The 27,048-nt window shown below is 38.4% G+C and overlaps 1 protein-coding gene across 1 annotated transcript; it reads right to left on the reverse strand.

The window, feature by feature from the left end:
• Positions 1-21,632: 21,632 nt before the first annotated feature.
• On the reverse strand, positions 21,633-23,851 carry LOC124798450. The gene is made up of 3 exons (XM_047261873.1): positions 23,208-23,851; positions 22,188-23,054; positions 21,633-21,744 (listed from the first exon to the last, which is right to left on the reverse strand). Exons 1-3 carry the CDS (start codon positions 23,849-23,851, stop codon positions 21,633-21,635), a joined length of 1,623 nt encoding a protein of 540 aa, XP_047117829.1.
• Between the last annotated feature and the right edge of the window lie 3,197 nt (positions 23,852-27,048).

Consider the following 27,048-nt stretch of genomic DNA (forward strand, 5'->3'; position numbering starts at 1 on the left):
GAAACACAGAAATTGCATCGGAATTAAAAAGAAAAGGCACAGTGCTGACTTAAGTACAAGAAGACAGACCCTTCCTACTGTCTATGATTTGAACCATTCCTGTGACACTAGTTATAGACTCCGATGCTTCACCTCAGGTGTACTGTATCCCTTGGACCTTCTTATTGACGATGAAAAACAGAGATTGCATCGGAATTAAATACAAAAGGCATAATGCCGACTTAAGTACAAGTAGACTGACTCTTCTTACTGTCTATGTGTTGAACCATTCCTGTGACACTAGTTATAGATTCCGATGCTTCACTTCAGATTTTCTGTATCCCTCTACCCTTCTTATTGACGATGAAACACAGAAATTGCATCGGAATTAAATAGAAAAGGCACAATGCCGACTTAAGTACAAGAAATATGACTCTTCCTACTGTCTATGATTTGAACCATTCCTGTGACACTAGTTATAGATTCCGATGCATCACATCGGGTTTACTGTGTCCCTATTACCTTCTTACTGACGATGAAACACACAAATTGCATCGGAAATATATACAAAAGGCACAATGCCGACTCAAGTACAAGAAGACTGACTCTTCCTACTGTCTATGTTTTGAACCATTCCTGTGACACTAGTTATACATTTCGACGCTTCACTTCAGGTTTACTGTATCCCTTGGACCTTCTTATTGACGATGAAACACAGAAATTGCATCGGAATTAAATAGAAAAGGCACAATGTCGACTTAAGTACAAGAAGACTGTCTCTTCTTACTGACTATGTTTTGAACCATATCTGTGACACTAGTTACAGATTCCGATGCTTCACTTCAGGTTTACTGTATGCCCCTGACCTTCTTATTGACGATGAAACACAGAAATTGCATCGGAATTAAATACAAAAGGCACAATGCAGACTTAAGTACAAGAAGCCTGACTCTTCCTACTCTCTATGATTTGAACCATTCCTGTGACACTAGTTATAGATTCCGATGCTTCACTTCAGGTTTTCTGTATCCCTCTACCATTCTTATTGACGATGAAACACAGAAATTGCATCGGAATTAAATACAAAAGGCACAATGCCGACATAAGTACAAGAGGACTGACTCTTCTTGCTGTCTATGTTTTGAAACATTCCTGTGACACTAGTTATAGATTCAGATGCTTCACTTCAGGTTTACTGTATCCTTTGGACCTTCTTATTGACGACGAAACACAGAAATTGCATCGGAAATAAATAGAAAAGGCACAATGCCGACTTAAGTTCAAGAAGACTGACCCTTAGTAATGTCTATGTTTTGAACCATTCCTGTGACACTAGTTATAGATTCCGATGGTTCACTTCAGTTTTACTGTATCCCTCTGACCTTCCTATTGACGATGAAACACAGAAATTGCATCGGAATTAAATAGGAAAGGCACAATGCCGACTTAAGTACAAGGAGAATGACTCTTCTTACTGTCTTTGTTTTGAACCATTCCTGTGTCACTAGTTATAGATTCCGATGCTTCACTTCAGGTTTACTGTATCCCTCTGACCTTCCTAATGAAGATGAAACACAGATATCTCATCGGAATGAAATAGATAATGCACAATGCCGACTTAACAACAAGTAGACTGACTCTTCTTACTGTCAATGTTTGAACCATTCCTGTGACACTAGTTATAGATTCCGATGCTTCACTACAGGTTTACTGTATCCCTTGGACCTTCGTATTGACGATAAATCCCAGAAATTGCATCGGAATTAAATAGAAAATTCACAATGCCGAATTATGTACAAGAAGACTGACTCATCTTACTGTCTATTTTTTAACCATTCCTCAGACACTAGTTATTGATTCCGATGCTTCACTTCAGGTTTACTGTATCCCTCTGACCTTCTTATGGACGATGATACACATAAATTGCATCGGAATCAAACACAAAAGGCACAATGCCGACTCAAATACAAGATGACTGGCTCTTGTTACTCTCTATGTTTTGAACCTTTCCTCTGAGACCGGTTTTAGATTCCGATGCTTCACTTTAGGTTTACTGTATTACTTGTACCTTCCTATTGACGACGAAACACAGAAATTGCATCGGAATTAAATAGAGAAGGCACAATGATGACTTAAGTGCAAGAAGACTGACTCTTCTTAATGACTAGGTTTTGAATATTTCCTGTGAGACAAGTTTTAGATTCCGATGCTTCACTATATGTTTACTGTATCTCTTGGACCTTCTTATTGATGATGAGACACAGAAATTGCATCGGAATTAAATACAAAAGAGACAATGCCGACTTAAGTACAAGAAGACTGATACTTCTTACTGACTATGTTTTGAACCATTATTGTGACACTAGTTATAGATTCCGATGCCTCACTTCAGGTTTACTGTATCCCTTGGACCTTCTTAATGACGATGAAACACCGAAATTGCATCGGAATTGAATACGAAATGCACAATGCCGACTTAAGTACAAGAAGACTGACTCTTCCTACTGACTATGTTTTGAACCTTTCCTGTGACACCACTTATTGATTCCGATGCTTCACTTCAGATTTACTGTATCCCTCTGACCTTCTTATGGACGATGAAACACAGAAATTGCGTCGGAAATAAATTAAAAAGGCACAATGCCGACTTAAGTACAAGAAGACTGACTATTCTTACTGTCTCTGTTTTGAACCATTCCTGTGACACTAGTTATAGATTCCGATGCCTCACTTCAGGTTTACTGTATCCCTTGGACTTTCTTACTGACGATGAAACACAGAAATTGAATCGGAATTAAATACAAAAGGCACAATGCCGACCTAAGTACAAGAAGACTGACTGTTCCTAGTGTCTATGCTTTGAACCATCCCTGTGACACTAGTTGTAGATTCCGATGCTTCACTTCAGATTTATTGTATCCCTCTGACCTTCTTATTGACGATAAAACACAGAAATTGCACCGGAATGAAACACAAAAGGCACAATGCCGACTTAAGGACAAGAAGACTGACTCTTCTTACTGACTATGTTTTGAACCATTCCTGTGACACTTGTTATCGATTCCGAATTCTCACTTCAGGTTTGCTGTATCCCTTGGACCATTTTATTGATGATGAAACACAGAAATTGTATCGGAAATAAATACAAAAGGCACAATGCCGACTTAAGTACAAGAAGACTGACACTTCCAACTGTCTATGTTTTGAACAATTCCTGTGACACTAGTTATAGATTCCAATGCTTCACTTCAGGTTTACTGTATCCCTCTGACCTTATTACTGATGATGAAGCACAGAAATCGCATCGAAAGTAAATTGATAAGGCACAATGCCGACTTAAGTATAGGAAGACTGACTCTTCCTACTGGCTATGTTTTGAACCATTCCTGTGACACTAGTTATAGATTCCGATGCTTCACTTCAGGTTTACTGTATCCCTCTGACCTTCTTATTGACCATGAAACACAGAAATTGCATCGGAATTAAATACAAAAGGCACAATGCCGACTCAAGTACAAGAAGACTGACTCTTCTTACTGATTATGTTTTGAACCATTCCTGTGACACTAGTTATACATTACGATGCTTCACTTCAGGTTTACTGTATCCCTCTGATCTTCTTATTGACAATGAAACACAGATATTGCATCGGAATTAAATAGAAAAGGCACAATGCCGACTTAAGTACAAGAAGACTGACTCTTCTTACTGTCTATCATTTGAACCGATCCTGTGACACTAGTTATAGATTCCGGTCCTTCACTTCAGGTTTACTGTATCCCTTGGACCTTCTTATTGACGATGAAACACATAAATTGCTTCATAATTAAATAGAAAAGGCACAATGCCGACTTAAGTACAAGAAGACTGACTCTTCTTACCGACTATGTTTTGAACCATTCCTGTGACACTAGTTATAGATTCCGATGCCTCACTTCAGGTTTACTGTATCCCTTGGACCTTCTTACTGACGATGAAACACAGAAATTGCATCCGAATTACATACAAAAGGCACAATGCCGACTTAAGTACAAGAAGACTAACTCTTCTTACTGTCTATGTTATCAACCATTCCTGTGACACTTGTTATAGATTCCGATGCTTCACTTCAGATTTACTGTATCCCTTGGACCTTCGTATTGAGGATGAAACACAGAAATTGCATCGGAATTAAATAAAAAGGCACAATGCCGAATTAAGTACATGAAGACTGACTCTTCTTATTGACTATGTTTTGAACCACTCCTGTGACACTATTTATAGATTCCGATGCTTCACTTCTGGTTTACTGTATCCTTCTGACCTTCTTATTGACGATGAAACACAGATATTGCATCGGTATTAAATACAAAACGCACAATGCGACTTATATACAAGAAGACTGACTCATCTTACTGTCTATGTTTTGAACCATTCCTGTGACACTAGTTATAAATTCCGATGCTTCACTTCAGGTTTACTGTTTCCCTTGGACCTTCTTATCGACGATGAAACACAGAAATTGCATCGGAATCAAATACAAAAGGCACAATGTAGACTTAAGTCCAAGAAGACTTACTCTTCTTACAGTCTATTTTTGAACCATTACTGTGACACTAGTTATAGATTCAGATGCTTCACTTCAGATTTACTGTACCCCTTGGACCTTCTTATTGACAACGAAACAGAGAAATAGCATCGGAATTAAATAGAGAAGGCACAATGCCGACTTAAGTTCAAGAAGACTGACTCTCTATGTTTTGAACCATTCCTGTGACACTAGTTATAGATTCCGATGCTTCACTTTAGGTTTACTGTATCCCTCTGACCTTCTTATTGCCGATGAACACAGAAATTGCATCGGATTTAAATAGAAAAGGCTCAATGCCGACTTAAGTACAAGAAGACAGACTCTTCTTACGGTCTATTTTTTAACCATTCCAGTGAAACCTAGTTATAGATTCCGATGCTTCACTTCAGGTTTACTGTATCCCTCTGACCATCTTATTGACGATGAAACACAGAAATTGCATCGGAGTTAAAAAGAAAAGGCACAATGCTGACTTAAGTACAAGAAGACTAACTCTTCTTACTGTCTATGATTTGAACCATTCCTGTGACAAGAGTTATAGACTCCGATGCTTCACATCAGGTGTACTGTATCCCTTGGACCTTCTTATTGACGATGAAAAACAGAGATTGCATCGGAATTAAATACAAAAGGCATTATGCCGACTTAAGTACAAGTAGACTGACTCTTCTTACTGTCTATGTGTTGAACCATTCCTGTGACACTAGTTATAGATTCCAATGCTTCACTTCAGGATTACTGTATCCCTCTGATCTTCATATTGACGATGAAACGCAGAAATTGCATCGGAATTAAATACAAAAGGCACATTGCCGACTTAAGTACAAGAAGACTGCCTCTTATTACTGACTATGTTTTGAACCATTCCTGTGACACTAGTTATAGATTCCGACGCTTCACATCAGGTTTTCTGTATCCCTTGGAGCATTTTATTGAAGATGAAACACAGAAATTGCATCGGAATTAAATACAAATGGCACCACGCCGACTTATGTACAAGAAGACTGACTCATCTTACAGTCTATATTTGGAACCATTCCTCTGACACTAGTTATAGATTCCGATGCTTCACTTCATGTTTACCGTATCCCTCGGACCTTCTTATTGACGACGAAACACAGAAATTGCATCGGTATTAAATAGAAAAGGCACAATGCCGACTTAATTACAAGAAGACTGACTCATCCTAATGTCTATGTTTTGAACCATTCCTGTGACACTAGTTATAGATTCCGATGCTTCACTTCAGGTTTACTGTATCTCTCTGACCTTCTTGTTGACGATGAAACACAAAATTTGCATCGGAATTAAATAGAAAAGGCACAATGCCGATTTAAGTACATGAAGACTGACAATCCTTACTGTCTATGTTTTGAAACATTCCTGTGACACTAGTTATAGATTCCGATGCTTCACCTCAGGTTTACTGTATCCCTCTGACCTTCCTATTGAAGATGAAACACAGAAATTGCATTGGAATTAAATAGAAAAGGCACAATGCCGACTTAAGTCCAAGAAGACTTACTTTTCTTACAGTCTATGTTTTGAACCATTCCTGTGACACTAGTTATAGATTCCGATGCTTCACTTCAGATTTACTGTATCCCTTGGACCTTCTTATTGACGACGAAACAGAGAAATAGCATCGGAATTAAATAGAGAAGGCACAATGCCGACTTAAGTTCAAGAAGACTGACTCTCTATGTTTTGAACCATTCCTGTGACACTAGTTATAGATTCCGATGCTTCACTTTAGGGGTACTGTATCCCTCTGACCTTCTTATTGCCGATGAAACACAGAAATTGCATCGGATTTAAATACAAAAGGCACAATGCCGACATAAGTACAAGAAGACTGACTCTTCTTCCTGACTATTCTTTGAACATTTCCTGTGAGACCAGTTTTAGATTCCGATGCTTCACTATGTGTTTACTGTATCCCTTGGACCTCCTTATTGACGATGAAACACAGAAATTGCATCGGAATACAATGGAAAAGGCACAATGCCGACTTAAGTACAAGAAGACTGACTCTTCTTACTGTCCATTCTTTAACCATTCCTGTGAAACCTAGTTATAGATTCCGATGCCTCACTTCAGGTTTACTGTATCCCTCTGACCATCTTATTGACGATGAAACACAGAAATTGCATCGGAATTAAAAAGAAAAGGCACAATGCTGACTTAAGTACAAGGAGACTGACCCTTCCTACTGTCTATGATTTGAACCATTCCTGTGACACTAGTTATAGACTCCGATGCTCCACTTCAGGTGTACTGCATCCCTTGGACCTTCTTATTGACGATGAAAAACAGAGATTGCATCGGAATTAAATACAAAAGGCATAATGCCGACTTACGCACAAGTAGATTGACTCTTCTTACTGTCTATGTGTTGAACCATTCCTGTGACACTAGTTATAGATTCCAATGATTCGATTCAGGTTTACTGTATCCCTCTGATTATCTTATTGACGATGAAACACAGAAATTGCATCGGAATTAAAGACAAAAGGCACAATGCCGACTTAAGTACAAGAAGATCGACTCTTCCTACTGTCTATGATTTGAACCATTCCTGTGACACTAGTTATAGATTCCGATGCATCACTTCGGGTTTACTGTGTCCCTCTTACCTTCTTATTGACGATGAAACACACAAATTGCATCGGAAATATATACAACAGGCACAATGCCGACTCAAGTACAAGAAGACTGACTCTTCCTACTGTCTATGTTTTGAACCATTTCTGTGACACTAGTTATACATTCCGACGCTTCACTTCAGGTTTACTGTATCCCTTGGACCTTCTTATTGACGATGAAACACAGAAATTGCATCGGAATTAAATAGAAAAGGCACAATGCCGACTTAAGTACAAGAAGACTGTTTCTTCTTACTGACTATGTTTTGAACCATTTCTGTGACACTAGTTACAGATTCCGATGCTTCACTTCAGGTTTACTGTATGCCTCTGAGCTTCTTATTGACGATGAAACACAGACTTGAGTACAAGAAGACTGACTCTTCCTACTCTCTATGATTGGAACCATTCCTGTGACACTAGTTATAGATTCCGATGCTTCACTTCAGGTTTTCTGTATCCCTCTACCCTTCTTATTGACGATGAAACACAGAAATTGCATCGGAATTAAATACAAAAGGCACAATGGCGACTTAAGTACAAGAGGACTGACTCTTCTTGCTGTCTATGTTTTGAAACATTCCTGTGACACTAGTTATAGATTCCGATGCTTCACTTCAGGTTTACTGTATCCTTTGGACCTTCTTATTGACGACGAAACACAGAAATTGGATCGGAATTAAATAGAAAAGGCACAATGCCGACTTAAGTTCAAGAAGACTGACCTTAGTGATCTCTATGTTTTGAACCAATCCTGTGACACTAGTTATAGATTCCGATGCTTCACTTCAGTTTTACTGTATCCCTCTGACCTTCCTATTGACGATGAAACACAGAAATTGCATCGGAATTAAATAGGAAAGGCACAATGCCGACTTAAGTACAAGACGGCTGACTCTTCTTACTGACTATGTTTTGAACCATTCCTGTGACAGTAGTTATAGATTCCGATGCTTCACTTCAGGTTTACTGTATCCCTGAGACCTTCCTAATGAAGATATCTCATTGGAATTAAATTGATAATGCACAATGCCGACTTAACTACAAGTATACTGACTCTTCTTACTGTCAATGTTTTGACCCATTCCTGTGACACTATTTATAGATTCCGATGCTTCACTACAGGTTAACTGTATCCCTTGGACGTTCTTATTGACGATGTATCCCAGAAATTGCATCGGAATTAAATAGAAAATTCACAATGCCGAATTATGTACAAGAAGACTGACTCATCTTACTGTCTATTTTTTAACCATTCCTCAGACACTAGTTATAGATTCCGATGCTTCACTTCAGGTTTACTGTATCCCTCTGACCTTCGTATGGACGATGAAACACATAAATTGCATCGGAATCAAATACAAAAGGCACAATGCCGACTCAAATACAAGATGACTGGCTCTTGTTACTCTCTATGTTTGGACCATTCCTGTGAGACCGGTTTTAGATTCCGATGCTTCATTTCAGGTTTACTGTATTACTTGTACCTTCCTATTGACGACGAAACACAGAAATTGCATCGGAATTAAATAGAGAAGGCACAATGATGACTTAAGAACAAGAAGACTGACACTTCCTACTGCCTATGTTTCGAACCGATCCTGTGACACTAGTTATAGATTCCGATCCTTCACTTCAGTTTTACTGTATCCCTTGGACCTTCTTATTGACGATGAATCACCGAAATTGCATCGGATTGAAATACGAAAGGCACAATAACGACTTAACTACAAGAAGACTGACTCTTCTTACTGACTATGCTTTGAACCATTCCTGTGACACCACTTATAGATTCCGATGCATCACTTCCGGTTTACTGTTTCCCTCTGACCTTCTTGTTGACGATGAAACACAGAAATTGCATCGGAATTAAATAGAAAAGGCACAATGCCGACCTAAGTACAAGAAGACTGACTCTTCTAACTGTCTATGATTTGAACCATTCTTGTGACACTAGTTATAGACTCCGATGCTTCACTTCAGGTTTACTGTATCCCTGTGACCTTCTTATCGACGATGAAACACAGAAATTGCGTCGGAATTAAATAGAAAAGGCACAATGCCGACTTAAGTACAAGAAGACTGACACTTCTTACTGTCTCTGTTTTGAACCAATCCTGTGACACTAGTTATAGATTCCGATGACTCACTTCAGGTTTACTGTATCCCTTGGACCTTCGTATTGACGATGAAACACAGAAATTGCATCGGAATAACATACAAAAAGCACAATGCCGACTTAAGTAAAAGAAGACTGACTCTTCCCACTATCTATGTTCTGAAGCATTCCTGTGACACTAGTTATAGATTCCGATGCTTCACTTCAGGTTTGCTGTATCCCTCTTACCTTCTTATCGACGATGAAACACAGATATTGCATCGGAATTATATAGAAATAGCACAATGCCGACTTAAGTACAAGGAGACTGACTCTTAATACTGACTATGTTTGGAACCATTCCTGTGACACCACTTATAGATTCCGATGCTACACTTCAGGTTTACTGTATTCCTCTGACCTTCTTAAAGACGATGAAACACAGAAATTGCATCGGAATTAAATAGAAAAGGCACAATGCCGACTTAAGTACAAGAAGACTGTCTCTTCTTACTGTCTACGTTTTGAACCACTCCTGTGACACTAGTTATAAACTCCGAAGTTTCACTTCAGGTGTACTGCATCCCTTGGACCTACTTATTGACAATGAATCACATAAATTGCTTCGGAATTAAATAGAAAAGGCACAATGCCGACTTAAGTACAAGAAGATTGACTCTTCTTACTGACTATGTTTTGAACCATTCCTGTGACACTAGTTATGGATTCCGATGCTTCACTTCAGGTTTACTGTATCCCTCTGACCTTCTTATCGACGATGAAACACAGATATTGCATCGGAATTATATAGAAATAGCACAATGCCGACTTAAGTACAAGGAGACTGACTCTTCTTACTGACTATGCTTTGAACCATTCCTGTGACACTAGTTATAGATTCCGATGCTTCACTTCAGGTTTACTGTATCCCTCTGACCTTCTTATTGACGATAAAAGACAGAAATTGCATCGGAAATAAATACAAAAGGCACAATGCCGACTTAAGTACAAGAAGACTGACTCTTCTTACTGACTATGTTTTGAACCATTCCTGTGACACTAGTTATCGATTCCGAATTCTCACTTCAGGTTTACTGTATCCCTTGGACCTTCTTATTGATAATGAAACACAGAAATTGCATCGGAATTAAATACAAAAGGCACAATGACGACTTAAGTACAAGAAGACTGACTCTTCCTACTGTCTATTTTTTAAACATTCCTGTGACACTAGTTATAGATTCCAATGCTTCACTTCAGGTTTACCGTATCTCTCTGACCCTATTATTGATGATGAAACTCAGAAATTGCATCGGAATTAAATAGAAAAGGCACAATACCGACTTAAGTATAAGAAGACTGACTCTTCCTACTGGCTATAATTGAACAGTTCTTGTGACACTAGTTATAGATTCCGATGCTTCACTTCAGGTTTACTGTATCCCTCTGACCTTCTTATTGACGATCAAACACAGATATTGCATCGGAATTAAATACAAAAGGTACAATGCCGACTCAAGTACAAAAAGACTGACTCTTCTTACTGGCTATGTTTTGAACCATTCCTGTAACACTAGTTATAGATTACGATGCTTCACTTCAGGTTTACTGTATCCCTCTGACCTTCTTATTGACGATAAAACACAGAAATTGCATCGGAAATAAATACAAAATGCACAATGCCGACTTAAGTACAAGAAGACTGACTCTTCTTACTGACTATGTTTTGAACCATTCCTGTGACACTAGTTATCGATTCCGAATTCTCTCTTCAGGTTTACTGTATCCCTTGGACATTCTTATTGATAACGAAACACAGAAATTGCATCGGAATTAAATACAAAAGGCACAATGGCGACTTAAGTACAAGAAGACTGACTCTTCTTACTGTCTATGTTTTGAACCGATCCGGTGACACTAGTTATAGATTCCGATGCTTCACTTCAGGTTTACTGTATCCCTTGGACCATCTTATTGACGATGAAACACAGAAATTGCATCGGAATTAAATACAAAAGGCACAATGCCGACTTAACTACAAGAAGACTGACTCTTCTTACTGACTATGTTTGGAACCATTCCTGTGACACCACTTATAGATTCCGATGCTTCACTTCAGGTTTACTGTATCCCTCTGACCTTCTTAAAGACGATGAAACACAGAAATTGCATCGGAATTCAATAGAAAAGGCACAATGCAGACTTAAGTACAAGAAGACTGACTCTTCTTACTGTCTACGTTTTGAACCATTCCTGTGACACTAGTTATAGACTCCGATGCTTCACTTCAGGTTTACTGTATCCATCTGACCTTCTTATTGACGATGAAACACAGAAATTGCATCGGAATTACATACAAAAGGCACAATGCCGACTTAAGTAAAAGAAGACTGTCTCTTCCTACTATCTATGTTCTGAAGGATTCCTGTGACACTAGTTATAAACTCCGATGCTTCACTTCAGGTTTACTGTATCCCTCCGACCTTCTTATCGACGATGAAACACAGATATTGCATCGGAATTATATAGAAATAGCACAATGCCGACTTAAGTACAAGGAGACTGACTGTTCTTACTGACTATGCTTTGAACCATTCCTGTGACACTAGTTATAGCCTCCGTTGCTACACTTCAGGTTTACTGTATCTCTCTGACCATCTTATTGATGATGAAACACAGAAATTGCATCGGACTTAAATAGAAAAGGCACAATGCCGACTGAAGTACAAGAAGACTGACTGTTCTTACTGTCTATGTTTTGGACCATTTCTGTGACACTAGTTATAGATTCCGATGCTTCACTTCAGGTTTACTGTATCCCTTGGACCTGCTTATTGACGATGAAACACCGAAATTGCATCGGAGTTGAATACAAAATTCACAATGGCGACTTAAGTACAAGAAGACTGACTCTTCTTACTGACAAAGTCTTGAACCATTCCTGTGACACCACTTATTGATTCCGATGCTTCACTTCAGGTTTACTGTATCCCTCTGACCTTCTTATTGACGATGAAACACAGAAATTGCATCGGAATTAAAAAGAAAAGGCACAATGCCGACTTAAGTACAAGAAGACTGACTCTTCTTAGTGACTAATGTTTTGAACCATTCGTGTGACACTAGTTATGGATTCCGATGCATCACTTCAGGTTTACTGTATCCCTTGGACCTTCTTATTGACGATGAATCACAGAAGTTGCATCGGAATTAAATACAAAAGGCACAATGCCGACTTAAGCACAAGAAGACTGACTCTTCCCACTGTCTATGTTTTGAACCATTCCTGTGACACTATTTATAGATTCCGATGCTTCACTTCAGGTTTACTGTATCCATCTGACCTTCTTATTGACGATGAAACACAGAAATTGCATAAGAATTATATACAAAAGGCACACTGCCGACTTAAGTAAAAAAGACTGTCTCTTCCTACTATCTAAGTTCTGAAGCATTCCTCTGACACTAGCTATAGATTCCGATGCTTCACTTCAGGATTACTGTATCCCTCCGACCTTCTTATCGACGATGAAACACAGATATAGCATCGGAATTATATGGAAATAGCACAATGCCGACTTAAGTACAAGGAGACTGACTCTTCTTGCTGACTATGCTTTGAACCATTCCTGTGACACTAGTTATAGCCTCCGATGCTACACTTCAGGTTTACTGTATCTCTCTGACCGTCTTAGTGATGATGAAACACAGAAATTGCATCGGAATTAAATAGAAAAGGCACAATGCCGACTGAAGTACAAGAAGACTGACTGTTCTTACTGTCTATGTTTTGGACCATTTCTGTGACACTAGTTATAAATTCCGATGCTTCTCTTCAGGTTTACTGTATCCCTTGGACCTGCTTATTGACGATGAAACACCGAAATTGCATCGGAGTTGAATACGAAATTCACAATGGCGACTTAAGTACAAGAAGACTGACTCTTCTTACGGTCTATGTTTTGAACCATTCCTGTGACACTAGTTATAGACTCCAATGTTTCACTTCAGGTGTACTGCATCCCTTGGACCATTTTATTGACGATGAATCACATAAATTGCTTCGGAATTAAATAGAAAAGGCACAATGCCGACTTAAACACAAGAAGACTGACTCTTCCCACTGTCTGTGTTTTGAACCATTCCTGTGACACTAGTTATAGATTCCGATGCTTCACTTCAGGTTTACTGTATCCATCTGACCTTCTTATTGACGACGAAACACAGAAATTGCATCGGAATTCAATACAAAAGGCACAATGACGAGTGAAGTACAAGAAGTTTGACTCTTCCTACTGTCTATGTCTTAACCATTCCTGTGACACTAGTTATAGATTAAAATGCTTCACATCACGTCTACTGTATCCCTCCGACCTTATTATTGATGATGAAACACAGAAATTGTATCGGAATTAAATAGAAAAGGCACAATGCCGACTTAAGTATAAGAAGACTGACTCTTCCTACTGGCTATAATTGAACTATTCTTGTGACACTAGTTATAGATTCCGATGCTTCACTTCAGGTTTACTGTATCCCTCTGACCTTCTTATTGGCGATGAAACACAGATATTGCTTTGGAATTAAATACAAAAGGTACAATGCCGACTCAAGTACAAAAAGTCTGCCTCTTCTTACTGACTATGTTTTGAACCAATCCTGTAACACTAGTTATAGATTACGATGCTTCACTTCAGGTTTACTGTATCCCTCTGACCTTCTTATTGATGATGAAACACAGAAATTGCATCGGAATTATATAGAAAAGGCACAATGCCGACTTAAGTATAAGAAGACTCACTCTTCTTACTGTCTATGTTTTGAACCGATCCTGTGACACTAGATATAGATTCCGATGCTTCACTTCAGGATTACTGTATCCCTTGGACCTTCTTATTGACGATGAAACACAGAAATTGAATCGGAATTAAATACAAAAGGCACAATGCCGACTTAACTCAAGAAGACTGACTCTTCTTACTGACTATGTTTGGAACCATTCCTGTGACACCACTTATAGATTCCGATGCTTCACTTTAGGTTTACTGTATCCCTCTGACCTTCTTAAAGACGATGAAACACAGAAATTGCATCGGAAATAAATAGAAAAGGCACAATGCCGACTCAAGTACAAGAAGACTGACTCTTCTTACTGTCTATGTTTTGAACCATTCCTGTGACACTAGTTGTAGACTCCAATGTTTCACTTCAGGTGTACTGCATCCCTTAGACCTTCTTATTGACGATGAATAACATAAATTGCTTCGGAATTAAATAGAAAAGGCACAATGCCGACTTAAGTACAAGACGACTGACTCTTCTTACTGACTATGTTTTGAACCATTTGTGTGACACTAGTTATGCATTCCGATGCTTCACTTCAGGTTTACTGTATCCCTTGGACCTTCTTATTGACGATGAATCACAGAAATTGCATCGGAATTAAATACAAAAGGCACAATGCCTACTTAAGTACAAGAAGACTGACTCTTCCTACTGGCTATGTTTTGAACCATTCCTGTGACAATAGTTATAGGTTCCGATGCTTCACTTCAGGTTTACTGTATCCCTCTGACCTTCTTATTGACGATGAAACACAGAAATTGCATCGGAATTAAATACCAAAGGAACAATGCTGACTTAATTACAAGAAGACTGACTCTTCTTACTGTCTCTGTTTTTAACCAATCCTGTGACACTAGTTATAGATTCCGATGGCTCTCTTCAGGTTTACTGTATCCCTTGGACCTTCTTATTGACGATGAAACACAGAAATTGCATCGGAATTACATAAAAAAGGCACAATGCCGACTTAAGTAAAAGAAGATTGACTCTTCCTACTATCTATGTTCTGTAGCATTCCTGTGACACTAGTTATAGATTCCGATGCTTCACTTCAGGTTTACTGTATCCCTCTGACCTTCTTATTGACGATGAAACACAGAAATTGCATCGGAAGTAAATAGAAAAGGCACAATGCCGACTTAAGAATAAGAAGACTGACTCTTCTTACTGTCTCTGTTTTGAACCAATCCTGTGACACTAGTTATAGATTCCGATGCCTCACTTCAGGTTTGCTGTATGCCTTGGACTTTCTTATTGACGATGAAACACAGAAATTGCATCGGAATTAAATACAAAAGGCACAATGCCGACTTAAGTACAACAAGACTGACTCTTCTTACTGACTATGTTTTGAACCATTTCTGTGACACTGGTTATAGATTCCGATGCTACACTTCAGATTTACTGTATCCCTTGGACCTGCCTATTGACGATGAAACACCGAAATTGCATCGGAGTTGAATACGAAATTCACATTGGCGACTTAAGTACAAGAAGACTGACTCTTCTTACTGACAACGCCTTGAAACATTCCTGTGACACCACTTATTGATTCCGATGCTTCACTTCAGGTTTACTGTATCCCTTGGAACTTCTTATTGACGATGAATCACAGAAATTGCATCGAAATTAAATACAAAAGGCACAATGCCGACTTAAGCACAGGAAGACTGACTCTTCCCACTGTCTATGTTTTGAACCATTCCTGTGACACTAGTTATAGACTACAATGTTTCACTTCAGGTGTACCGCATCCCTTGGACCTTCTTATTGACGATGAATCACATAAATTGCTTCGGAATTAAATAGAAAAGGCACAATGCCGACTTAAGTACAAGAAGACTGACTCTTCTTACTGACTAAGTTTTGAACCATTCGTGTGACACTAGTTATGGATTCCGATGCTTCACTTAAGGTTTACTGTATCCCTTGGACTTTCTTATTGACGATGTAACACAGAAATTGCATCGGAATTAAATACAAAAGGCACAATGCCGACTTAAGTACAAGAAGACTGACTCTTCCTACAGTCTACGATTTGAACCATCCCTGCGACACTTGTTATAGATTCCGATGCTTCACTTCAGGTTTACTGTATCCCTCTGACCTTCTTAATGACGATAAAACACAGAAATTGCATCGGAATTAAATACAAAAGGCACAATGCCGACTTAAGTACAAGAAGACTGTCTCTTCTTACTGACTATGTTTTGAACCATTCCTGTGACACTAGTTATCGATTCCGAATTCTCACTTCAGGTTTACTGTATCCCTTGGACCTTCTTATTGATGATGAAACACAGAAATTGCATCGGAATTAAATACAAAGGCACAATGACGACTTAAGTACAAGAAGACTGACTCTTCCTACTATCCATGTTTTAACCATTCCTGTGACACTATTAATAGATTCCAATGCTTCACTTTAGGTTTACTGTATCCCTCTGACCTTATTATTGATGATGAATCACAGAAATTATATCGGAATTAAATAGAAAAGGCACAATGCCGACTTAAGTATAAAAAGACTGACTCTTCCTACTGGCTATGATTGAACTATTCTTGTGACACTAGTTATAGATTCCGATGCTTCACTTCAGGTTTACTGTATCCCTCTGACCTTCTTATTGGCGATGACACACAGATATTGCATCGGAATTAAATACAAAAGGTACAATGCCGAATCAAGTACAAAAAGACTCACTCTTCTTACTGACTATGTTCTGAACCATTCCTGTAACGCTAGTTATAGATTACGATGCTTCACTTCAGGTTTACTGTATCCCTCTGACCTTTTTATTGATGATGAAACACAGAAATTGCATCGGAATTAAATAGAAAAGGCACAATGCCGATTTAAGTACAAGAAGACTGACTCTTCGTACTGTCTATGTTTTGAACCGATCCTGTGACACTAGATATAGATTCCGATGCTTCACTTCATGTTTTTCTGTATCCCTTGGACCTTCTTATTGACGATGAAACACAGAAATTGCATTGGAATTAAATAAAAAATTCACAATGCCGACTTAACTACAAGAAGACTGACTCTTCTAACTGAGTATGTTTGGAACCATTCCTGTGACACCACTTATAGATTCCGATGCTTCACTTCAGGTTTACTGTATCCCTCTGACCTTCTTATTGACGATGAAACACAGATATTGCATCGGAATTAAATACAAAAGGCACAATGCCGACTTAAGTACAAGAAGTCTGACTCTCCAAACTGTGTATGATTTGAACCATTCCTGTGACACTAGTTATAGATTCCGATGCTTCACTTCATGTTTACTGAATCCCTCTGACCTTCTTATTGACGATGAATCACATAAATTACTTCGGAATTAAATAGAAAAGGCACAATGCCGACTTAAGTACAAGAAGACTGACTCTTCTTACTGACTATGTTTCGAACCATTCCTGTGACACTAGTTATAGATTCCGATTCTTCACTTTAGGTTTACTGTATCCCTTGTACCTTCTTAGTGACGATGAAACACAAAAATTGCAACGGAATTTAATACAAAAGGCACAATGCCGACTTAAGTACATGTAGACTGACTCTTCCTACTGTCTATGTTTTGAACCATTCCTGTGACACTAGTTACAGATTCTGATGCTTCACTTCAGGTTTACTGTATCCTTCTGACCTTCATATTGACGATGAAACACAGAAATTGCATCGGAATTAACTACAAAAGGCACAATGCCGACTTAAGTACAAGAAGACTGACTTTTCTTACTGTCTCTGTTTTGAACCAATCCTGTGACACTAGTTATAGATTCCGATGCCTCACTTCAGGTTTACTGTATCCCTTGGACCTTCTTATTGACGATGAAACACAGAAATTGCATCGGAATTACATACAAAAGGCACAATGCCGACTTAAGTAAAAGAAGACTAATTCTTCCTACTATCTATGTTCTGAAGAATTCCTGTGACACTAGTTATAGATTCCGATGCTTCACTTCAGGTTTACTGTATCCCTCTGACCTTCTTATTGACGACGAAACACAGAAATTGCATCGGGGTTGAATAAGAAATTCACAATGGCGACTTAAGTACAAGAAAACTGACTCTTCTTACTGACATAGTCTTGAACCATTCCTGTGACACCACTTATTGATTCCGATGCATCACTTCAGGTTTACTGTATCCCTCTGACCTTCTTATTGTCGATGAAACACAGAAATTGCATCGGAATTAAATAGAAAAGGCACAATGCCGACTTAAGTACAAGAAGACTGACTCTTCTTACTGTCTCTGTTTTGAACCAATCCTGTGACACTAGTTATAGATTCCGATGCCTTACTTCAGGTTTACTGAATCCCTTGGACTTTCTTATTGACGATGAAACACAGAAATTGCATCGGAATTAAATAGAAAAGGCACAATGCCGACATAAGTACAAGAAGACTGACTCTTCTAACTGTCTCTGTTTTGAACCATTCCTGTGACACTAGTTATAGATTCCGAAGCCTCACTTCAGGTTTACTGTATCCCTCTGACCTTATTATTGATGATGAAACACAGAAATTGCATCGGAATTAAATAGAAAAGGCACAATGCCGACTTAAGTTTAAGAAGACTGACTCTTCCTACTGGCTATAATTGAACTATTCTTGTGACACTAATTATAGATTCCGATGCTTCACTTCAGGTTTACTGTATCCCTCTGACCTTCTTATTGGCGATGAGACACAGATATTGCAGCGGAATTAAATACAAAAGGTACAATGCCGACTCAAGTACAAAAAGACTGACTCTTGTTACTGACTATGTTTTGAACCATTCCTTTAATACTAGTTATAGATTACGATGCTTCACTTCAGGTTTACTGTATCCCTCTGACCTTCTTAAAGACGATGAAACACAAAAATTGCAACGGAATTAAATACAAAAGGCACAATGCCGACTTAACTACAGGAAGACTGACTCTTCTTACTGACTATGTTTGGAACCATTCCTGTGACACCACTTATAGATTCCGATGCTTCACTTCAGGTTTACTGTATCCCTCTGACCTTCTTAAAGACGATGAAACATAGAAATTGCATCGGAATTAAATAGAAAAGGCACAATGCCGACTTAAGTACAAGACGACTGACTCTTCTTACTGACTATGTATGGAACCATTCCTGTGACACCACTTAAAGATTCCGATGCTTCACTTCAGGTTTACTGTATCCCTCTGACCTTCTTAAAGACGATGAAACACAAAAATTGCAACGGAATTAAATACAAAACGCACAATGCCGACTTAAGTACATGTATACTGACTCTTCCTACTGTCTATGTTTTGAACCATTCCTGTGAGACTAGTTACAGATTCTGATGCTTCACTTCAGGTTTACTGTATCCCTCTGACCTTCATATTGACGATGAAACACAGAAATTGCATCGGAATTAAATACAAAAGGCACAATGCCGACTTAAGTACAAGAAGACTGACTCTTCTTACTGTCTCTGATATGAACCAATCCTGTGACACTAGTTACAGATTCTGATGCTTCACTTCAGGTTAACTGTATCCCTCTGACCTTCATATTGACGATGAAACACAGAAATTCCATCGGAATTAAATACACAAGGCACAATGCCGACTTAAGTAAAAGAAGACTGACTCTTCCAACTATCTATGTTCTGAAGCATTCCTGTGACACTAGTTATAGATTCCGATGCTTCACTTCAGGTTTACTGTATCTCTCTGACCTTCTTATTGACGATGAAACACCGAAATTGCATCGGAGTTGAATACGAAAATCACAATGGCCACTTAAGTACAAGAAGACTGACTTTTCTTACTGACAAAGTCTTGAACCATTCCTGTGACACCACTTATTGATTCCGATGCTTCACTTCAGGTTTACTGTATACCTCTGACCTTCTTATTGACGATGAAACACAGAAATTGCATCGGAATTAAATAGAAAAGGCACAATGCCGACTTAAGTACAAGAAGACTGACTCTTCTGACTGTCTATGTTTTGAACCATTCCTGTGACAGTAGTTATAGATTCCGATGCCTCACTTGAGGTGTACTGCATCCCTTGGACCTTCTTATTGACGATGAAACACATAAATTGCTTCGAAATTAAATACGAAAGGCACAATGCCGACTTAAGTACAACAAGACAGACTCTTCTTACCGACTATGTTTTGAACCATTCCTGTGACTCTAGTTATAGATTCCAATGCCTCACTTCAGGTTTACTGTATACCTTGGACCTTCTTATTGACGATGAAACACAGAAATTGCATCGGAATTACATACAAAAGGCACAATGCCGACTTAAGTAAAAGAAGACTGACTCTTACTACTATCTATGTTCTGAAGCATTCCTGTGACACTAGTTATAGATTCCGATGCTTCACTTCGTGTTTACTGTATCCCTCTGACCTTCTTATTGACGATGCAACACAGATATTGCAAAGGAATTAAATAGAAATAGCACAATGCCGACTTAAGTACAAGAAGACTGACTCTTCTTACTGACTATGTTTTGAACCATTCCTGTGACACTAGTTATCGATTCCGAATTCTCACTTCAGGTTTACTGTATCCCTTGGACCTTCTTATTGATGATGAAACACAGAAATTGCACCGGAATTAAATACAAAGGCACAATGACGACTTAAGTACAAGAAGACTGACTCTTCCTACTATCTATGTTTTAACCATTCCTGTGACACTAGTTATAGATTCCAATGCTTCACTTCAGGTTTACTGTATCCCTCTGACCTTATTATTGATGATGAAACACAGAAATTATATCGGAATTAAATAGAAAAGTCACAATGCCGACTTAAGTATAAGAAGACTGACTCTTCCCACTGGCTATGATTGAACTATTCTTGTGACACTAGTTATAGATTCCGATGCTTCACTTGAGGTTTACTGTATCCCTCTGACCTTCGTATTGGTGATGAAACACAGATATTGCATCGGAATTAAATACAAAAGGTACAATGCCGACTCAAGTACAAAAAGACAGACTCTTCTTACTGACTATGTTTTGAACCATTCCTGTAACGCTAGTTATAGATTACGATGCTTCACTTCAGGTTTACTGTATCCCTCTGACCTTCTTATTGATGATGAAACACAGAAATTGCATCGGAATTAAATAGAAAAGGCACAATGCCGACTTAAGTACAAGAAGACTGACTCTTCTTACTGACTATGTTTTGAACCATTCCTGTGACACTAGTTATAGATTCCGATTCTTCACTTTAGGTTTACTGTATCCCTTGTACCTTCTTAGTGACGATGAAACACAAAAATTGCAACGGTATTAAATACAAAAGGCACAATGCGGACTAAAGTACATGTAGACTGACTCTTCCTACTGTCTATGTTTTGAACCATTCCTGTGACACTAGTTACAGATTCTGATGCTTCACTTCAGGTTTACTGTATCCTTCTGACCTTCATATTGACGATGAAACACAGAAATTGCATCGGAATTAACCCTGCTGTTCTGTTCACTTTTACTTGACATATATACTGTTCGGGTCAATATGACCCGACATATCAAAATGCTTTAGAAACATAAATTTTGGTACAGTTTTAGCTATCGACATTGTTGTTCTATTCCAGTACCTTGTTAGTAATAATAATAATAATAATAATAATAATAATAATGGTAATAATAATAATAATAACAATGCATACAACTTTATTGAGGGATATTTTTCATTTAAATATGCACATAAATTTGAAACAACAGACAGTTTCCATTACAGGCATTCAACTTAGAAAGCACTACAGTTTTTCCATACTTCTATTCTTATTGTTGACAGTTTAGACGTAAGTATTGACATTTTCTAACAACAGACAGTTGTCATTACAGATATTCATCTTAGAGCACACTACAGTACAGAACACACTACAGTTTTTTTATTACATTCCAACATAGAAAGCACTACAACTTTAGAATCCTCTCTTCTTACTGATTGTAGTTTAGGCACAAGTATTCACATAAATTTGAAACAACAGAATTTTCAATACAATCATCTTATAAAATACTACAGTTCTTTTCTTACTGCTTGCACTGTGGACACAAGTAGGTTACATGTTTCTTGCAAATATGTTTACTACATTTTCCACACACCATGTTTGTTTTATTGTCATTACTTGATGGACAGAACTTACAGCGTGCACGTTTTGTAGATTTTCTTGTTGTTACCGATTCTGACACACCACCCACATCATTCGGGTTTTGGATGCTTGTGACCATTCTCAAAGAATCTTCTGTTCTTGGGAAATGCGTTCTTGATGCAATATGTTCTTTTATCAGTGACTTTCCAAGTTCCTCCAAGAATATTCTCCTTCTAGTCAATTTGCTTGCATTCCAATTAGGGTCAACCGAAATCCACAAAACGTATGCATTATAAGCAGAAACATCAAGAATATTGTAGAAAACTATCATTGGCCACCTATTACTTTTTCGTTTGCATGTATATGTACCTAATAACTGATCAAGCGTGTCTACAGCACCTTTGGTTGAATTATAGTCCAAAATCATTTTTGGCTTCTTATCAGCCCTGTCACTGATTTCCGCATCATGGTGGAGAGTGCTCATAAGTACAACATTCTTGTGTCTCTTAGGAATATAATTAACCACAGTAGTGTCATTTGTGAAGTAAAATGAAGAGCTGTGTACCTCCTTGTTGGTCATTTTGTGTGGAAGCTCCGGCTTATTTTTCCGTATAGTTCCCAACATAGTCAATTTCCTTTTCAGAAGCAGCTGCCCCAAATTGTACGACGTAAAAAAGTTGTCACACGTGATATTCTGACCACGTAACTCAGAAGTGAGATCAGATACCACCCTCATTCCCTGATTTCTTTCTGGTGCCGCTCCACTCACCTTTCCTGTATAAATTTGGGCTTTCAGTACGTATGAAGTTTTGCTGTCACACATGGTCCATATTTTGATCCCATATTTTGCCGGTTTACTTGGGATATACTGCTTGAATGGACAGCGACCTCTAAATGCTACTAACTGCTCGTCAACAGTAACATTTTCTCCTGGATTATACAGTTTAGGAAGGACCTCTACCCACTTCTCCCAAATACTACGAATTGCGGCAAGTTTGTCAGTACGTCGTCTTTCCTCTCTAGTAGATTTCTTGTCAAATCGCAGGACACGTGATATCTTACAGAATGTTTCATGAGACATGGTTGCTCGAAATATGTTTCGCCCAGTATCTTTATCCCACAAACTTTTTGTAGACTCCCCATGAGATCGATATACACCCGCTAGGAGTAAGAGTCCTAAGTATGCATGGAAAACAGAACCATCAATATCTGTCCACTGTTCACCATAAACTCGCTGCCCTTCAATATTTGTCATCTCTATTATTTCATTTTGAAGCGCTGTGTGAAATACTGCTTCAAATGAACATTTTACATCAGATATTCTGCTGACTGCATACCTGGTAACTCCTGGGGTACTCTTGATGATGTTCGAAGCTGGTAGGCGACCATGTTGTGCTGGTGGATGCAACTGCCATTCTATATTCCCATTTTTAGAAAGAAAAGTCTCTACACTATTTTGTATGGGCTGTGGACTGTCGTAACTGTCATCGGAACACTCGCTTTCAGATGCATTGCTGATGTGATCTTCAAACTCAGAAAGTGATCCTTCATCTGGTGAGGCATTTACTATTTCTTCCAACTCACGATCATTCAATGGTCTCATCGCCATGGTGTCACAAGTCAAACTGGGCAGAAACAAAGCATTCCAATTATTGAGAACTGCCAATTATTATTTCCTGGGGAAAGCAACAAACAAGCCCATTGTTGTGAACGCATGGAGCTTTAGGTGATTGTTGAGAGTAAGTTGGAATGATGCAGTCACTATTCCCACACAACACAACAAAAATAATTTTCGCCATTTCCAGATTTTAGAAATAAATACGAGTTACACTAAACATATTTGTGTCGGGTCATTATGACCCGAACATTACATATGCAACTATTACAGTTGAAGCCCAAACTTCTTAAACTTTTTTAAAACCTTTTAAAACACATGCTGCTCATCCATTTTCAGACAAAGTCACAAAGTTTCATAAATATATATTGGTATTTACATAATGTAAAATAACGTTCATATTCGTTTCGGGTCATATAGACCCGAACAGAACAGCAGGGTTAAATACAAAAGGCACAATGCCGACTTAAGTACAGGAAGACTGACTCTTCCTATAGTCTAAGTTTTGAACCATCCCTGCGACACTAGTTATAGATTCCGATGCTTCACTTCAGGTTTACTGTATCCCTCTGACCTTCTTAATGACGATAAAACACAGAAATTGCATCGGAATTAAACACAAAAGGCACAATGTCGACTTAAGTATAAAAAGACTGACTCTTCCTACTGACTGTGTTTTGAACCATTCCTGTGACACTAGTTATCGATTCCGAATTCTCACTTCAGGTTTACTGTATCCCTTGGACCTTCTTATTGATGATGAAACACAGAAAGTGCCTCGGAATTAAATACAAAGGCACAATGACGACTTAAGTACAAGAAGACTGACTCTTCCTACTATCTATGTTTTAACCATTCCTGTGACACTAGTTATAGATTCCGATGCTTCACTTCAGGTTTACTGTATCCCTCTGACCTTATTATTGATGATGAAACACGGAAATTATATCGGAATTAAATAGAAAAGGCACAATGCCGACTTAAGTATAAGAAGACTGACTCTTCCCAATGGCTTGATTGAACTATTCTTGTGACACTAGTTATAGATTCCGATGCTTCACTTCAGGTTTACTGTATCCCTCTGACCTTCGTATTGGCGATGAAACACAGATATTGCATCGGAATTAAATACAAAAGGTACAATGCCGACTCAAGTACAAAAAGACTGACTCTTCTTACTGACTATGTTTAGAACCATTCCTGTGACACTAGTTACAGATTCTGATGCTTCACTTCAGGTTTACTGTATCCTTCTGACCTTCATATTGACGATGAAACACAGAAATTGCATCGGAATTAAATACAAAAGGCACAATGCCGACTTAAGTTCAAGAAGACTGACTCTTCTTACTGTCTCTGCTTTGAACCAATCCTGTGACACTAGTTATAGATTCCGATGCCTCACTTCAGGTTTACTGTATCCCTTGGACCTTCATATTGACGATGAAACACAGAAATTGCATCGGAATTACATACAAAAGGCACAATGCAGACTTAAGTAAAAGAGGACTGACTCTTCCTACTATCTATGTTCTGAAGCATTCCTGTGACACTAGTTATAGATTCCGATGCTTCACTTCAGGTTTACTGTATCCCTCTGACCTTCTTATTGACGACGAAACACAGAAATTGCATCGGAAGTAAATAGAAAAGGCACAATGCCGACTTAAGTACAAGAAGACTGACTCTTCTTACTGACTATGTTTTCAACCATTTCTGTGACACTAGTTATACATTCCGATGCTTCACGTCAGGTTTACTGTATCCCTTGGACCTGCCTATTGACGATGAAACACCGAAATTGCATCGGAATTAAATAGAAAAGGCACAATGCCGACTTAAGTACAAGAAGACTGACTCTTCTTACTGTCTCAGTTTGAACCAATCCTGTGACACTAGTTATAGATTCCGATGCCTCACTTCAGGTTTACTGTATCCCTTGGACTTTCTTATTGACGATGAAATACAGAAATTGCATCGGAATTAAATGCAAAAGGCACAATGCCGACTTAAGTACAAGGAGACTGACTCTTCTTACTGACTATGCTTTGAACCATTCCTGTGACACTAGTCATTGCCTCCAATGCCACACTTCAGGTTTGCTATATCTCTCTGACCTTCTTATTGATGATGAAACACAGAAAATGCATCGGAATTAAATAGAAAAGGCACAATGCCGACTTAAGTACAAGAAGACTGACTGTTCTTACTGTCTATGTTTTGAACCAATTCTGTGACACTAGTTATAGATTCCGAAGCCTCACTTCAGGTTTACTGTATCCCTCTGACCTTATTATTGATGATGAAACACAGAAATTGCTTCGGAATTAAATAGAAAAGGCACAATGCCGACTTAAGTATAAGAAGACTGACTCTTCCTCTGGCTATAATTGAACTATTCTTGTGACACTAATTATAGATTCCGATGCTTCACTTCAGGTTTACTGTATCCCTCTGACCTTCTTATTGGCGATGAAACACAGATATAGCATCGGAATTAAATACAAAAGGTACAATGCCGACTCAAGTACAAAAAGGCTGACTCTTCTTACTGACTGTGTTTTGAACCATTCCTGCAACACTAGTTTTAGATTACGATGCTTCACTTCAGGTTTTCTGTATCCCTCTGACCTTCTTAATGACGATGAAACACAAAAATTGCAACGGAATTAAATACAAAAGGCACAATGCCGACTTAACTACAAGAAGACTGACTCTTCTTACTGACTATGTTTGGAACCATTCCTGTGACACAACTTATAGATTCCGATGCTTCACTTCAGGTTTACTGCATCCCTCTGACCTTCTTAAAGACGATGAAACATAGAAATTGCATCGGAATTAAATAGAAAAGGCACAATGCCGACTTAAGTACAAGAAGACTGACTCTTCTTGCTGACTATGTTTGGAACCATTCCTGTGACACCACTTAAAGATTCCGATGCTTCACTTCAGGTTTACTGTAAGCCTCTGACCTTCTTAAAGACGATGAAACACAAAAATTGCAACGGAATTAAATACAAAAGGCACAATGCCGACTTAAGTACATGTATACTGACTTTTCCTACTGTCTATGTTTTGAACCATTCCTGTGACACTAGTTACAGATTCTGATGCTTCACTTCAGGTTTACTGTATCCCTCTGACCTTCATATTGACAATGAAACACTGAAATTGCATCGGAATTAAAT

The sequence above is a fragment of the Schistocerca piceifrons genome, chromosome 1 (genome assembly GCF_021461385.2).
Source record: "Schistocerca piceifrons isolate TAMUIC-IGC-003096 chromosome 1, iqSchPice1.1, whole genome shotgun sequence".
NCBI lineage: Eukaryota > Metazoa > Arthropoda > Insecta > Orthoptera > Acrididae > Schistocerca > Schistocerca piceifrons.

Bases quoted from the DNA above. Each gene is read 5' to 3' on its own strand.
- LOC124798450 (XM_047261873.1), bottom strand. From the start codon at position 23,851: ATGGCGATGAGACCATTGAATGATCGTGAGTTGGAAGAAATAGTAAAT. The intron at 23,055-23,207 runs GTGGGTAGAGGT...CATGTGTGACAG, and splicing joins ATTCGTAGTATTTGGGAGAA to CAAAACTTCATACGTACTGA. The intron at 21,745-22,187 runs GTAAGAAAAGAA...ATTACTAACAAG, and splicing joins TTGTGTCCACAGTGCAAGCA to GTACTGGAATAGAACAACAA.